Consider the following 14,050-nt stretch of genomic DNA (forward strand, 5'->3'; position numbering starts at 1 on the left):
CATTCACCTGACTGAGCAAGAGCTCCGCATCTGCGGCCGCTGTCAGGAATTTGACACTTTTGGGCCTGGCTCACGATCCTGAATCCGTCAGCGCGGAATTCGGCGCCCGGGCCATCGCTGTGGGGCGGCGAAGCGAGCTGGAAGGAAAAGGTGATCGCTGTCGTGGACACGCGGGGTGGAGGGGGTGGGGGCGGAGTGGCCGCGGCACCTGGAGCAGCACGGTACTGAGACTCCAAGGTCGGATGTCTGGGTTCTCCAAAGGGACCGGCCCACCGCGAGCCCCCTGAGAGCTTCCCCTCGGTCCTAAGCCCGGCGTGCGAAGCAAGGCGCAGACTACATATCCCAGCATGCACCGAACGCGCCGCTGGGGTTCGCACAGGGAGTAGATAACCACTACAGTCTACGTGCGTCCTGCGACTGTCCGAGCCCCGGGACCGAGAACTACAACTTCCAACTTGCAAAATCACTGCGGCGGCGCTGCTTAAAGAGCGTCAGAGAGGAGGTGCCCGGCCCCGCCCCGCCCCTCTCTTCCAGTTCCGTTCCCTTGGAGGAGCGGCGAGGAGGGGGGCGGAGCCTTAGGCCTGAGCCAAGATGGCGGCTGCGAAACCGACCCTCACGGACTCGCTCTCGTTCTGCCTCGCGCAGCTCACGGCGGCGGCCGGGGAGGGTCTAGGTGGGGGAAAGGACACAGCTACCAACGAGACACCCTTGGGCCGTGCGCTCTTAGCCCTCCGCACGCGCCACGTCAAGGCAGCAGGGGGAATCGAGCGCTTCCGGGCGCGCGGCGGGCTCCGCCCCCTTCTCGCGCTGCTACGGCGAGCGGCTGCAGCGGGCCCCGCCCCGTCCCAGGCTGGCCCCGGCTCCGCCCCCTCGTCCGTCGAGTCAGCGGCTTCTGCTGGCCCCGCCCCCTCGCCGGGCCCTGCCCCCTCCGCTGCGTCCTCCTCGTCGTCGCCCTCGCCGCCAGCGCGCCTGCGCAAGACCCTGGACTTGGCGCTGAGCATCCTAGCCAACTGCTGTACGGAAGGGGCGTGCCGGGCTGAAGTGCGCAGACTCGGAGGCATTCTCCCTTTGGGTAAGTGCTCCGCCCTCTTTTCCTGGAAGGGTTCCGCGCTCCAGTCTCCTCTCCGGGCGTGGGCGGGGCCTGGGGTTCTTTGTGTTGGTGCCTTGGCGGCGCAGCGCCTCTGCCTGTCGAGCCTCCCTTGTAGATTGCCCCCGGGCCTGACCAGATCAGCTAATCACAGCCGTTCCCTGCGCACTGGCTGTTCCCTCGAATCTGGGCTGGGGGAGGCCACACGGTTGTCTGATGACTTCTGGGTGATTCGTACTCTTCCACCTCGGAGTGGCCCCTCTACCCTCTGATGAACTTGGGTCAGAAGGTGTGGTCGTTCTCTGCACCGAGCCAGACCCTCCAAAGCTAGGATCCCTCATTGTAAGATGGAATAATAATAATAATAGCGACCTCGCAAAATTGAAGTAGGGAGAGAATGAGATGCAACTATAGGACGCAGATATTCTTTTTTTTTTTTAGGATTTTATTTATTCACGTGAGACAGGCAGAGACACAGGCAGAGGGAGAAGCAGGCTCCGTGCGGGGAGCCCGATGTGGGACTCGATCCCGGGACTCCAGGATCATGCCCCGAGCCGAAGGCAGACGCTCAACCACTGAGCCACCCAGGCGTCCCGAACGCAGATATTCTAAGCATAGACTGGGTACTCTGGGTTGTCAAAAACTAGCACAATAACAAATCCTAACAAAAGAAAACGAGCTTTTTTTTTTTTTCTTGGCGCCTCCTAGTGGCAAAGTTGGGAATACAGTTTACACACGGCCCGCCGGTTAGGAAAGTAAGTATGCCAGTTTTGACAAAGTCTTATTTTGGATAAAAGGAGACTTTAGCGTATTTTAAACCTGTTAAAAGGTGCGCCTGGACCGTAACGTGTTTGACACGAGGCACGTTAATAAGTCCTTAATAAATAACGGGTTTTGTTATTAGCATATGACCCTCATCATTCAGTTACTGTTCTATATTTTAAATATGTCCGGAATCCGTCGCCGTTTATTACTTGTTTCGTCATGTGCCCAGGAACGGGTGCCCGCGTGTTGGTCTGTGCTGGTACCTGACTTGGTTTAAGCCACTGTCCTTTCTCACCTTAACAATTGGGCCAGCCTCCTTGCTGGCCAACACACACACACACACACACACACACACACACCCCGCCTTATTGGCCTGGCATTCGAGGCCCTCCATGAGATCATAGCTCAGACATTGGATCTCACTTCTGGGCCTTTGCAAAGGCTGCTTCTGGACCTGAAATGCCCTGCGACACCCCCATCCACCATCTTTCTTAACAAATACCTGCCTGCTTAACCTTTCAGACCCATTATGTGTTAACCTCTTCTGGAGGCCTTCGCTGACCCTTTCAGACCACATCCTTGAAGTCATTAATGAGAGAGATAAGAAGGGGGTAGGACCCTCAAGAGGCCAAATTCTCTTGCAGTGACTATTCTTCAGTGTGTGAAGACGGATAGCATCCAGAACCGAACAGCCCGTGCTCTGGGGAACTTGGCCATGGAACCCGAGAGCTGTGGGGACATCCATTCTGCTGGTGAGGAGGCTCTGAGCATGGACTTAGCCAGTGCTTGGGTGGGAGAGGGGCTCGGGTACCTCCTTGCTCACTCTTTGTCCTCCTCTTCTCCAGGTGCTGTTCCCTTGCTCGTTGAGAGCCTGACAGCCTGCCAGGACTCACAGTGTCTGCAGAGTGTGGTGCGCGCCCTTCGCAACCTGGCGGACTCACCCCAGCACCGCCTGGCCCTGGCGCAGCAGGGAGCAGTGCGCCCTCTGGCTGAGCTTCTGGCTGCTGCCCCAGACCCTGCGCTGACCTTGGCCCTAGTCCGTGCCCTCTTGGAGCTGAGTCGAGGCTGCTCCCGGGCCTGTGCTGAGCAGCTAAGTCTCGGTGGGGGACTAGGACCACTGGTCAGTTTGGCCTCCCACCCCAAAAAGGCAGTACGAGAGGCAACTATCCTGATCCTCGCCAACCTGTGTGCCCAAGGCCTTGTACGGCCTGCACTGGGCAATGCTGGTGGGGTAGAGGTACTACTGGGTGAGCTCCGGCGGCGCAGAGGGCCCAATGGGGCTGGCCCAGCCTCCCAGCAGCCCCTGGTGCGGGCTGTGTGCCTGCTGTGCAGGGAGGCCATCAACCGGGCCCGGCTGCGGGATGCAGGTGGTTTGGAGCTGTTGATGGGTCTGCTACGGGACCCTCGTGCCAGTGCCTGGCACCCTCGCGTTGTGGCTGCGCTGGTGGGCTTCCTCTATGACACTGGAGCCCTGGGCCGGCTCCAGGCTCTGGGACTCGTACCTCTCTTGGCTGGGCAGCTGTGTGGGGATGCTGGTGATGAGGAAGAAGAGGGAAGAGAAGCTGCTTCCTGGGACTTTCCTGAGGAGCGGACCCCTGAGCGGGCACAGGCTGGAAGCTTCCGAAGCCTAAGGTGAGTTCCCACCTGATGGCTGGCTCTCTCCACTGCCCTACCCTCATCCCCTACCCTGTCTCAACAGGACTCTTAGTGTTTCTTTTCTTTTTTTTTTTCTTTTTTTTTTTTTAAAGCAGGACTCTTGTTGACTCTGATTCCTGACTCCTTGTTCTCCCTGGACATGACCACTTTCTAGTCACCGTTAAGCACATGTCCTTTCTTCCTTGGTCTGCGTTTGGCCTTGGCTCTACCCCAGCACCTCTGAACTTGGGGACCAGACGGATTCACTGGGCCTTTCTAAAAATTTTGTTGCCTGTTTGCCCTTCATTTGAACATAAATTCTAGGAGGACGGGGACTTTAGTTTCGTTCATTGTTTGTGCCTAGTACCTAAATCCTGGGCTTGGCACATGATAGGCATCAGTAATTGCTGAACGAGTTGGGTTTTTTCCTCCATTTCTCTTTCTCTCCTACCTCCGCTTGGCCATACCTCCTCCCTCTGCTTCAGTCACCTCCTTTTGCAGGACAGCTCTGTGGCACTGCTCCTTTACGTTGGCTCTGGGTTCAGTGTCTCCTTTCTCCCCTCTGCAGGTCATGGCTGATCTCTGAGGGCTATGCCGCAGGCCCAGGAGACATCTCTCCAGACTGGTCCCCTGAGCGATGTCCCCCGCCTCCACCACCACCACCAGAGCCAGCTGAGCCAACCAGCCCCACCCTGGGTCCAACGCCACTGCGGTCGCCTCGCACACTGCGCACACCTGGCCGCAGCCCTGCTGCCACCTCTGAGGAGCCTTGGGGCCGTGAGGGGCCAGCGCTGCTGCTGTTGTCACGATTTTCGCAGGCTCCTGACCCAAGTGGGGCACTGGTTACTGGTCCGGCCCTGTGTGGCCTGCTGGCCTATGTGACAGGCTCACCGGGCCCACCGAGCCCACGGGCACTACGCATCCTGGCGCGCCTTACCTGCAACCCTGCCTGTCTTGAGGCCTTCGTGCGCAGCTACGGTGCTGCACTGCTGCGTGCCTGGCTTGTGTTAGGCGTTGCCCCAGATGATTGGCCCACGCTGCGTGCCCGACCAGCTCGACGCCAGCACCGGGAGCTGGGTGCGTCTCCCAAAAGAGCCCCCATCCCCCTCTAGTTCTGGACTGAGACCCTCACCTTGCTGCTCATGGCTCTCACTGCCTCTAGCCCACTATCCAACTTCAGTCACCACGTGGGAAGAGGTGAGGGACTCCCACCATGCAAAGTTCTGCTCCATCCTCTGTCCAAGTCTTGGGGCCTAGGTACCCCCAAACCAGGCTTGGCTCCAGCGACTTAGAATCGTGTCTGTCTATATTTCTTTACCCAGTCTGCTCTTCTTTACCCAATCTCACATTGTCCTGACTGGCTTCTCATTGGGCACACTGACTTGGAAAGCCCCAGCTCAGGCCCCATATGCTCCCAGGTGCCCCCAGCACTCCCAACACGGCCAGGGACTGCCTTGTCTTCTGTGCACTGACTATGGGCCAAGCTGGATGTACTCCCTGACAATCACACTTTTTTCTTATCCTTGACCTCCAGTTCCTAGCATTTAGACCTTTTCCCTCTGGGCCTATAGTCATCCCCTCTTGTGTGCCCTGGGGTTTTAGCCTCCTTTCTTTCAAGGACCCACAGCTGGGACATCAGCTCCCAACCTGACCTGCTCTGCCCACCTCTGCAGGTGAGATGTTGCTGCAGAACCTGACCGTGCAGGCTGAATCACCCTTTGGAGTGGGTGCCCTCACCCACCTGCTGCTCTCTGGAAGCCCTGAGGACCGTGTGGCCTGTGCATTGACCCTGCCCTTCATCTGCCGGTGAGGGGGGATGTGGGTGCCTCACAGGGGTCGGGAGCAGTGCCACTTATTTCACCTTCTGAAAGAGTCCCTTTCTTCCCAAAGGAAACCCTCTCTGTGGCGCCGGCTACTTCTGGACCAGGGCGGCCTCCGACTCCTCCTCTCGGCACTAACTCGGCCAGCTCCACATCCACTCTTCCTCTTCTTTGCTGCAGACTCCCTTTCCTGCCTCCAAGGCCTAGTGTCTCCCACTGTGATCCCAGCCCTTCCACCTCCAATGCCCTTGGACCTAGATGCTCCCTCCCCTTGCCTCTATGAACCTCTGCTGGGTCCAGCCCCCATCCCAGCGCCTGACCTGCACTTCCTGCTGGACTCAGGCCTGCGGCTCCCTGCCCAGCGAGCTGCCTCAGCTACTGCCTCACCTTTCTTCCGGGCCCTGCTAGCTGGCAGCTTTGCTGAAGCCCAGATGAACCTGGTGCCGCTTCGAGGCCTGTCACCCAGCGCAGCCTGGCCTATCCTGCATCACCTGCATGGTTGCCGGGGCTGTGGGGCTGCCCTGGGGCCCATTCCCCCACTGGGTCAGCCGCTGCTGGGTTCAGAGGCTGAGGAGGCACTGGAGGCTGCTGGCCGTTTCTTGCTGCCTGGGCTGGAGGAGGAGCTGGAAGAGGCTGTGGGCCATATTCACCTGGGACCCCACGGTGGCCCAGAGTCTGTGGGTGAGGTATTCCGCCTGGGTCGGCCCCGGCTGGTTGCCCATTGTGCCCGCTGGACCCTGGGGCCGGGGCAGTGCCCGCGGAAGCGGGCCTTGGCCTTAATGGGGCTTGTGGAGGCAGCTGGCGAGGAGACTGGGCCCCTGATGGAGGCTTTACTCGCTGTGGTGATGGGAGTTGAATTGGGGGGCAAGGGCTCTAGCTTAGACTGCTGATATCTCTGGGGAGGGGATCCAGGGATGAGTTGGCTATGAAGGAGGACTCCCTCGGAGCAGCAGGAGAGGAAGCTGAGCAGACATCACCATCAGGGACCGACGAGAGGATGGAACTGCAGGATGATGGTCTGAAGACGCAGGAGTGAGAAGCCAAGGCCCACAGTTTGAGTGTGGACCCAAAGATGGAGAACAGCCCGGGGCCCCAGGCACCTGGCCTGGCCCAGCCTTCCAGAGTTGAGATTAAAAACTTTGGAATTGGATACCGTATGGTGTGGTGTCTGCTTGCTTTCCTGTGGTCCCCTCACCCCACCAATCAACTAGGTCTTATTCAGGTTGCTGTATCTCAATATGGGCCACCCTGGCATATAGGAGTTTAATAAGTAAATTTCTGGAGTCCTGGGCTAGAGTAGGGTACTGGAGAAAACCTGCTTCCAGCTCCTGCAACTTCATTGCTCAGACAGCTACCCAGCTAGACACACAGATTAGTCAGGGATGAAGGGGCTGGGCCAAGGGAATGCAATGAGCACGGGGATGTATGTCCAAGGCCTTGGCATTACTGTCTCCTGAGTGTCTTTCACCCACCTTGGGCCTTTGGTCTCTGGGTCTGTTTTCATCTCTTGGGTCAAGTGTCCTCTGCTATAAGACCCACTGTGTTCCTGGAGTCCCCGAGGGCCCGTCTTAGTTTTACTTAGAGATAGCCAGGGCCCCAGACTACATTCAGGTTAAGGAAGGGCTTATGTTGTACTGTGGTGTCTCGAGGCAGGGTCTCTCTAGCACTTGGATCCCAGATCACTAGCTGCTCAGGTGACCTCCTGACGGAGTGTGGCTGGACTGCGCCTGCCTGTCGGCTAAGGCTGACACTTGTTATCTCTGTACCTCTGTGAGTGTTTGTCCCGTTCCTTGTTCTCTGGCTCTGCGTTAGAACCACCCAGAGAGCTTTTTAAAAATACTGATACCTAGGCACTTTCTTACTGAGTTGGGCTGAGGGGAGGATGCCCCGGGCATCAGTATTTTTAAAAGCTTCCCAGGTCGTTATAAGCTGCTGCTGGGTTGAGACCAGTGGCTGCACCACCGTCCTGTCTGTCCATAGTCCTTTCTAAGTGTTATTTCATTTTGATTTCTCAGGGTCCCAGTCCAGGGAAGGCCTCTTGTTCCTCTGTGACCGGAGTCGGTGTCTTTTTTGTCTGTGTTCGCCAGGATCTGGGGAAAGGGCTCTTTTGGCTTGTCTGGGCTGCCTCGGTGTTGGGGAAGGGCTTTGTCGTGAAGGCTGGCTGTGGTCTGGCTGCCTGTGAGTGTTTTTCTGGAGTCTGCATGGGCTCTGGGCCTGGGTTCAGTTTACCTGTGTCTGTATGTCTGTTTCCAACCCTCGAAGAGAAGGTCCTTAGATCTTAGAGGGTGGCAGCATTCGTTGTGTCTGTCTGTCTGTCTGTCTGTCTCTGTTTCTGAGAGATTTGTGTCTGGTGTGTGGATCTTTGGGGATCTCTGTTCATGTCATGGTCAGGGTCTCTAAAGGAAGGTCTCTGAACCTGTCGTCTGATCCTTTAAGCCATCACTCCTGCCCTCAACCCAAAATTCTGTCTGGAGCTAATCTCTCAGGAATGGCCCGAGTGGACAGGACTTCTGTATGGGACTCAGGGTGCTAGCTGTGGGAGGTGTCTGCTTGGGGGCGTCGGCCTGTGGCGAAGGGTCTCATTGAGCAGAGGATCCCGAGCCGGCTCTGGGAGAGTCACTTCTCGGACTTTGGCTCCGGCCGCCCCGGGGCTCCCTGCAGCGGAGGCCAAGGCTGGGGTGTGGCTGCCTCGGCGCGGACGGGCGGGCTGGGCCTGGGTGGGCCGCGGCCCTCCCTCCCTTACACGCCCCCATCCCGAGTTCTCCCGTTCTTTGCACCCCCGCCCCCCCAGCCCCATCCCAGCGGGTCCCGGCTTCCTTACATGGTCACGGCCGGGCCTCCAACTCCCGGACGTCCCCCCGCCCCCCGCCCCCACCGGACACAGCCCCCGCCCTGCTCGCCCCGCGCGGTGCGCCCGCGCCCCGCCATGGAGGACCTGGGTGAGTGGGGCTCGGGTCCCCTTGTCCCTAGCTCCTCACCGCCGTCTGGACCCGCTCCCTCGCGCTGGAAACCCCTCGCACTCCCCGCATCTCCCCATCCCCGCCTCCTGTCTTCTTGATTCTGGCCTCTGCCCGCGCCTCCTTTCCGACTCCACGTCCCCCTTCCTGCCTCTCCCTTCCTGCTTTTCCCGGACCGGCCGCTCCCTCCCTTTCCCCCTTGCTCGGCTCCTCCACCCCTAGCTGCTGACAGGCCGCCGGGGAGGTGCAGCGCCCACCAGTGGGCACCTGGGCTCAGGGGCTCCGGGGCGGGAGGGGTTAAAGGGGTCTGGGGTCCGGGCGCTGGGCGAGTAGACAGGAAGGGAGACCACGACATCAAATTCTAGAGGGGAAAACAGGCCCTTCTCAGGGGTTGGGGAAGAAAAGAGTTAAGTGCCCCTAAGGATGGTAGTAGGTGGGCGTCAGGTCTTTGGGGGCAGAAAGAGACTAGATGAGTGCCAGGACTCCAGAGACCGTAAGGTTCCACTACGGTTCTCAGAGATGAGTAAAGGAGCAGGCACTTCCAGGCTCTGGGAAGGAAAGGGTTTAAAGGATCTAGATCTGGGGATGGGAGGTGGGGGTGGGGGTGTCTTGTGGAGGAACGAGGACCCAGGCATCTCCTCCTCCTGGCTTGTTGGAAACGCAGGGAAGGCTGTGCTCTCCACGCGAGAGAGGGGGTTCATGCACCCTGCGATAGGGGGTGCTGCTCGGCTGGGGTAACCGGCGCTGTGGAAAATAAGCCAATGGGAACGCAGGTCCCGGCTGACCCACCAATGAGGAGCGCAGGGTGGGACCCAGCGCCTGGAGAAGCGCCAGGGCTGGGCCGGCCTGTTTAGGTCCGGGAGGGGGCAGGAATTAGTGGGCTGAGAGAGCACCCAATCAGAAAGTTGGGTGCCAGGCATACGGCCAATTGAGCAATTTGGGGTGAAGCCAAATTTGGCTTGAGTCAAGAGTCAATTTTGACCGCATCGGGGAAGATGTGGAGAATAGAAGAATCAGGCAGCTTTTGTGCGCGACTCCCAAGATGAGCGATTCGGGGTGTTTGGGTCATAAATATTCCTTGCTGCGCTTCTCCTTCTCTGCCTCGGGGTGGCCTATGTTTCCATCCGGTTCTTGACCTCTGCTCTTAACACTGCCTTCTGTCCTCCTCAGCTACTGCCCGTTCCGAACCCTATCTCTAATCTCTGAAGGCCCTGTCTCTGCTCTAACTTTAAACTCTCAAATTCTCACCCTGATGGCCTCTCCCATGCAGATGCCCTGCTCTCTGACCTGGAGACCACCACCTCACACATGCCAAGGTCAGGGGCTCCAAAAGACCGATCCCCGGAGTCTGTCGCAGCTCCCCTGCCCTACGGCCACCAGCCGCAGGTGAGATCAAATACTAGAGACTGGGGCAAGACTAGGGCCGAGCTTGGCCAGGGCTAGGGGAATCTGGGCTTGAGGGCGGGCACAGTACATCCCACCACACATGTGTCCTTCTCTCTGTAGACAGGGTCTGGGGAGTCTGCAGGCGCCTCTGGGGACAAGGACCATCTGTACAGGTGAGGGGCCTGGGACCTAGGGGATGGGGACGCCACTTGCGACTCAGGTAAGGAGCCTTGGATTCTCCACCCCTGACCCCAGACTCCCACCCTGTTTTCCAGTACGGTATGCAAGCCTCGGTCCCCAAAGCCTGCGGCCCCCGCAGCCCCTCCATTCTCTTCTTCCAGCGGTGTCTTGGGCACAGGGCTCTGCGAGTTAGACCGGTTGCTTCAGGAGCTTAATGCTACCCAGTTCAACATCACAGGTACCAGGTCACAGAGATAGGCCTTGATGGGCTGGGGACAGGGCAGGGAAGGGCAGACACTGAGCAGTCTCTGCCTCCCAGAGTAGCAACTAAAGAGACACAAGCCTTAACAGGGTGGGGGTAGGCTCTGGTCCCATGTCCAGTGACCTTCTTTCCTCTCTGCAGATGAAATAATGTCTCAGTTCCCATCTAGCAAGGAGACTGCAGGGGAACAGAAGGAGGACCCATCTGAGGACCAGAAAAGGCCGAGCCTGTGAGTTTGACATAGTTGGCAGAGCTGGGAGAGATGTGACGGGTCCCTGAGTTACTGGAGGATAGCATTCACTACTCTGGAGGGCTCTGAGCTGACACAAATTATGTTCTTCGCAGCCCTCCCAGCCCATCCCCTGTGCTCCCAAAGACTTCAGCAACCTCTGCCACCTTGGAGTTGGATAGATTGATGGCTTCGCTGTCTGACTTCCGTGTCCAAAACCATGTGAATCAGGTGGGGTGTGGTCAGTGTGGATTTATGGCTCCCTGACCCTTTTTAGGACCTTCCACACCTGCTGCCTTGCTGACTCAACTCTCATATCCTCCTTGTTGCAGCTTCCAGCCTCTGGATCAACCCAGCCACCAGTGCCAAGCTCTGTGAATGAGGGCTCCCCGTCCTCACCAGGGCCAGCTAGCAAGGGCAGCCTAGACACCATGCTGGGGCTGCTGCAGTCTGATCTCAGCCGCCGTGGTGTTCCCACCCAGACCAAGGGGCTCTGTGGCTCCTGCAGTAAGCCTATTGCTGGGCAAGTAAGTGGAGCCCTGTGAGTAGGGCGTAGAGACCCATGGACCCATCCCTACTGGGAGCCAGACTTTGCACTGTTCCCTTTTAATAAATGATCTAGGAAGTGGGTATTACCATTGTTCATATTTTACAGATGAGGAGACTAAAGCTCTGAATCCTGTAGCATGTAAGTGGCAGATGAGAATTCCCACCCAGTTACCATTTATAGCGGTTCTACTGTGTGCCGGCACAGTATTAGCTCCTTTACAAACCTCCATCTCAGTCTTCACAAATGTCTTATTGCTGCCACCTACCATCTCTCAGGCACCAACAAAGACTGTTTCTCCTCTACCAGTATCTGGTCTGCGAGCTCTGCTTCTTGGCTTATTGACTGAGTAGATGTTATTCATGACAGCTGTGCCCAGCAGTTGACCTAGATCCTCTTGCTGTATTTAGTGCCCTGCTTCCTGCCCCAAATTTCCAATCTTAGTAAGGCAGGGTGGCATTATGACTTGTGTGGACCCTAGGCTCTTTCACCTTCATGGGTCCCTTCCTCTGTTAGAAAAAAAGTTAAAATTGTGGTTTATGACTGTGTTTGTGTGAAAATGAATATATATATAATATATATATTAAATATTTAATTTATTTATTTATTCATGAAAGACATAGAGAGAGATAGAGATAGAGGCAGAGACAGAGGCAGAGGGAGAAGCAGGCCCCGTGCAGGGAGCCTGACGTGGGACTCGATCCCGGGTCTCCAGGATCATGCCCCAGGCCAAAGGCAATGCTAAACTGCTGAGCCACCCGGGCTGCCCAATATATTAATATTATACATTAAAGCATTTTCTTCTGGTTCATTTTTTTCTTCTGGTTTTAAAAGTAATTACATTTTCATGGGCTCCTAAAATTACTGGGGGCCCTAGGCACTGTGCTGGAGGACCTGGTTTAAATCTCTGTCACTTACAGATGGACTTGAACATCAGGTTCTTCATCCTGACTTCTCAGGGTGGATGGGGAGAAAGGAGTGAAGGGAGTCAAATGGTAAAAAGAAAAAAAGACTTGAAATGTGCCATGTAGGTCTTAGCCCACTGGGCACATGGCAACCTGAGGACCACTCTGACCCAGGCCTTGTCCCCAACCTGCAGGTGGTGACCGCGCTGGGCCGTGCTTGGCACCCGGAACATTTCATTTGCGGTGGCTGTTCCATGGCCCTGGGAGGCAGCAGCTTCTTTGAGAAGGATGGAGCTCCCTTCTGCCCTGAATGCTACTTTGAACGCTTCTCCCCACGATGCGGCCTCTGCAATCAACCCATCCGACACGTGAGCCCTTCTCCTCCCACAGATCCCACAGCTCCCACAGCTCCCACAGCTCCCACAGCTCCCGCCTACCCACGTCCTAGACCCTGCCCACTCTGACTTCCAAGTTCCTTGTTAGGTCTCTAGTGCTTCAAACTCCCACTTAAACTGGCATGCGGAGGTTCAGGATGGGGGAGGGAGGGAAGAAGGGATGGAGGGCCACACTGAGTGTCCTCATTCATTTCCTGCAGAAGATGGTTACTGCCTTGGGCACCCACTGGCACCCGGAGCACTTCTGCTGCGTCAGTTGTGGGGAGCCCTTCGGAGACGAGGGTGAGAACCTGGCTCCAGCCTTGAAAGATACCCATCTGCTCAACATCCGCCTCTATCACTTTGGTCCAGCCTATTACGACCTCCCACGTCTCCTGGCCCCAGGCTCTCCCACACCTGGCTCCGTCCTATCCCCTCCCACTGGGCCACTTCCCTCTACCCATCCCTCCCGCTCTACTGCTCGCTCTGAGGGCCCCGCCTCTGGCCCCCAGGCTCGGATCTTGCGAGTCGGGGTGCAGCCCGCATCTCTTTCCTTGGCTCGGTCGGCCCCTAGGTTTCCACGAGCGCGAGGGCCGCCCCTACTGCCGCCGGGACTTCCTGCAGCTCTTCGCCCCGCGCTGCCAGGGCTGCCAAGGCCCCATCCTGGACAACTACATCTCGGCACTCAGCGCGCTCTGGCACCCAGACTGCTTCGTGTGCAGGGTGCGCTGCTGCGGGAGCTCATGGCGGGGGGCAGGGGAACCGGGAGGACGGGCAGCCCGGCTAGGAGCCTGGAGGTGGGGGGGATATTCAGGCATTCGGGTCAGGTGCTCACGTCTGGGGGGCGGCTGCGGGGCAGTGGGGTTCCCACGTTGGGTTAACGCACTCCTGCTGAAGCTAGTTACTTGGGGGGGGGGGGTTGCTGACCTGCGCTTCCGCGGCTGCCCTTCGCCCTTCCGCAGGAATGCTTCGCGCCCTTCTCGGGAGGCAGCTTCTTCGAGCACGAGGGCCGCCCGCTGTGCGAGAACCATTTCCACGCGCGGCGCGGGTCGTTGTGCGCCACGTGTGGCCTCCCGGTGACCGGCCGTTGCGTGTCCGCCCTGGGCCGCCGCTTCCACCCGGACCACTTCACCTGCACCTTTTGCCTGCGCCCGCTCACCAAGGGCTCCTTCCAGGAGCGCGCGGGCAAGCCCTACTGCCAGCCCTGCTTTGTCAAGCTCTTCGGCTGAGCACCTGCGGGGCTGGCCCCTGCGGGAGACCAAGGCCCCAGGGACCCCGCCCTTCCCCCAGACACCCCAAGGCCTTGCTCCTGGAGCTTGGGGGTCTCTCCTCAGCCCACCCGGTGAAGCCTCAACCACCGGAGAGACCCACCCCTAAGGTACTCTTAAATTCTCCATGGCCAAATTCAGAAAAGGTCTGGCCGATTTCAAGGCCTCCTGCGTGACTCCTCCGCTGTGGAGCACCCCTGCCTGAGGTCTTCACTTTATTCCCACCCTTGGGGAGCCCCGGCCGGAGGAGGGCCCTTGCACTCCGACTAACCAGAGGACCGCCCGGACAGAGCTGCTCCCTGCTCCCTCACTATTCTGTGCACTTTTTTTTCTACCTACATAAAATCACATGCCACATCATGCTGGTGCGGTGTCTCTGAGTGCGCGGGAAAGCCTTGTGCGGTGAGGCCCGGCCTCTTGTGCTGCCTCTGGCTGCAGCAGGTTCTAGGCCCCTGCCTGCGGCCGCTGTGCCACCTGCAGCCTCCGCATTTGCAGGCTGCTCTTCACATATCAAATGAGCCTGCGCAGGATTGAACAGCCAGTGGGGAGCCAGAACGGGAGGTCAGGCTGGGCCCCTTGGAAACTTCCCACTCTCGTTCCCCATTTCTTCGGCAACCTGTATCCTCAAAATAGGC

The 14,050-nt window shown here is 58.2% G+C and overlaps 2 protein-coding genes across 5 annotated transcripts; both read left to right on the plus strand.

The window, feature by feature from the left end:
* Positions 1 to 6,457, plus strand: ARMC5 (armadillo repeat containing 5). The gene is made up of 7 exons (XM_055340817.1): positions 1 to 150; positions 262 to 1,072; positions 2,497 to 2,604; positions 2,698 to 3,484; positions 4,056 to 4,564; positions 5,161 to 5,293; positions 5,378 to 6,457. Exons 2-7 carry the CDS (start codon positions 592 to 594, stop codon positions 6,195 to 6,197), a joined length of 2,838 nt encoding a protein of 945 aa, XP_055196792.1. The 5' UTR covers positions 1 to 150; positions 262 to 591; the 3' UTR covers positions 6,198 to 6,457.
* A 1,659-nt stretch (positions 6,458 to 8,116) lies between these two features.
* Positions 8,117 to 13,775, plus strand: TGFB1I1 (transforming growth factor beta 1 induced transcript 1). Of its 4 annotated transcripts, none has more exons than XM_055341357.1 (11): positions 8,117 to 8,246; positions 9,535 to 9,650; positions 9,771 to 9,823; positions 9,926 to 10,068; positions 10,234 to 10,321; positions 10,438 to 10,552; positions 10,654 to 10,848; positions 11,968 to 12,141; positions 12,369 to 12,450; positions 12,722 to 12,870; positions 13,110 to 13,775. In XM_055341357.1, exons 1-11 carry the CDS (start codon positions 8,129 to 8,131, stop codon positions 13,374 to 13,376), a joined length of 1,500 nt encoding a protein of 499 aa, XP_055197332.1. In that variant the 5' UTR covers positions 8,117 to 8,128; the 3' UTR covers positions 13,377 to 13,775. The 4 variants fall into 4 exon arrangements, with proteins under 4 accessions (XP_055197332.1, XP_055197333.1, XP_055197335.1 ...); XM_055341358.1 differs by having other exon boundaries at positions 9,535 to 9,607; positions 9,782 to 9,823; XM_055341360.1 differs by lacking the exon at positions 8,117 to 8,246 and adding an exon at positions 8,490 to 8,508.
* The last annotated feature ends 275 nt before the right edge of the window (positions 13,776 to 14,050 follow it).

The sequence above is a fragment of the Nyctereutes procyonoides genome, unplaced genomic scaffold, assembly GCF_905146905.1.
Source record: "Nyctereutes procyonoides isolate TBG_1078 unplaced genomic scaffold, NYPRO_anot_genome, whole genome shotgun sequence".
Classification (NCBI taxonomy): Eukaryota; Metazoa; Chordata; class Mammalia; order Carnivora; family Canidae; genus Nyctereutes; species Nyctereutes procyonoides.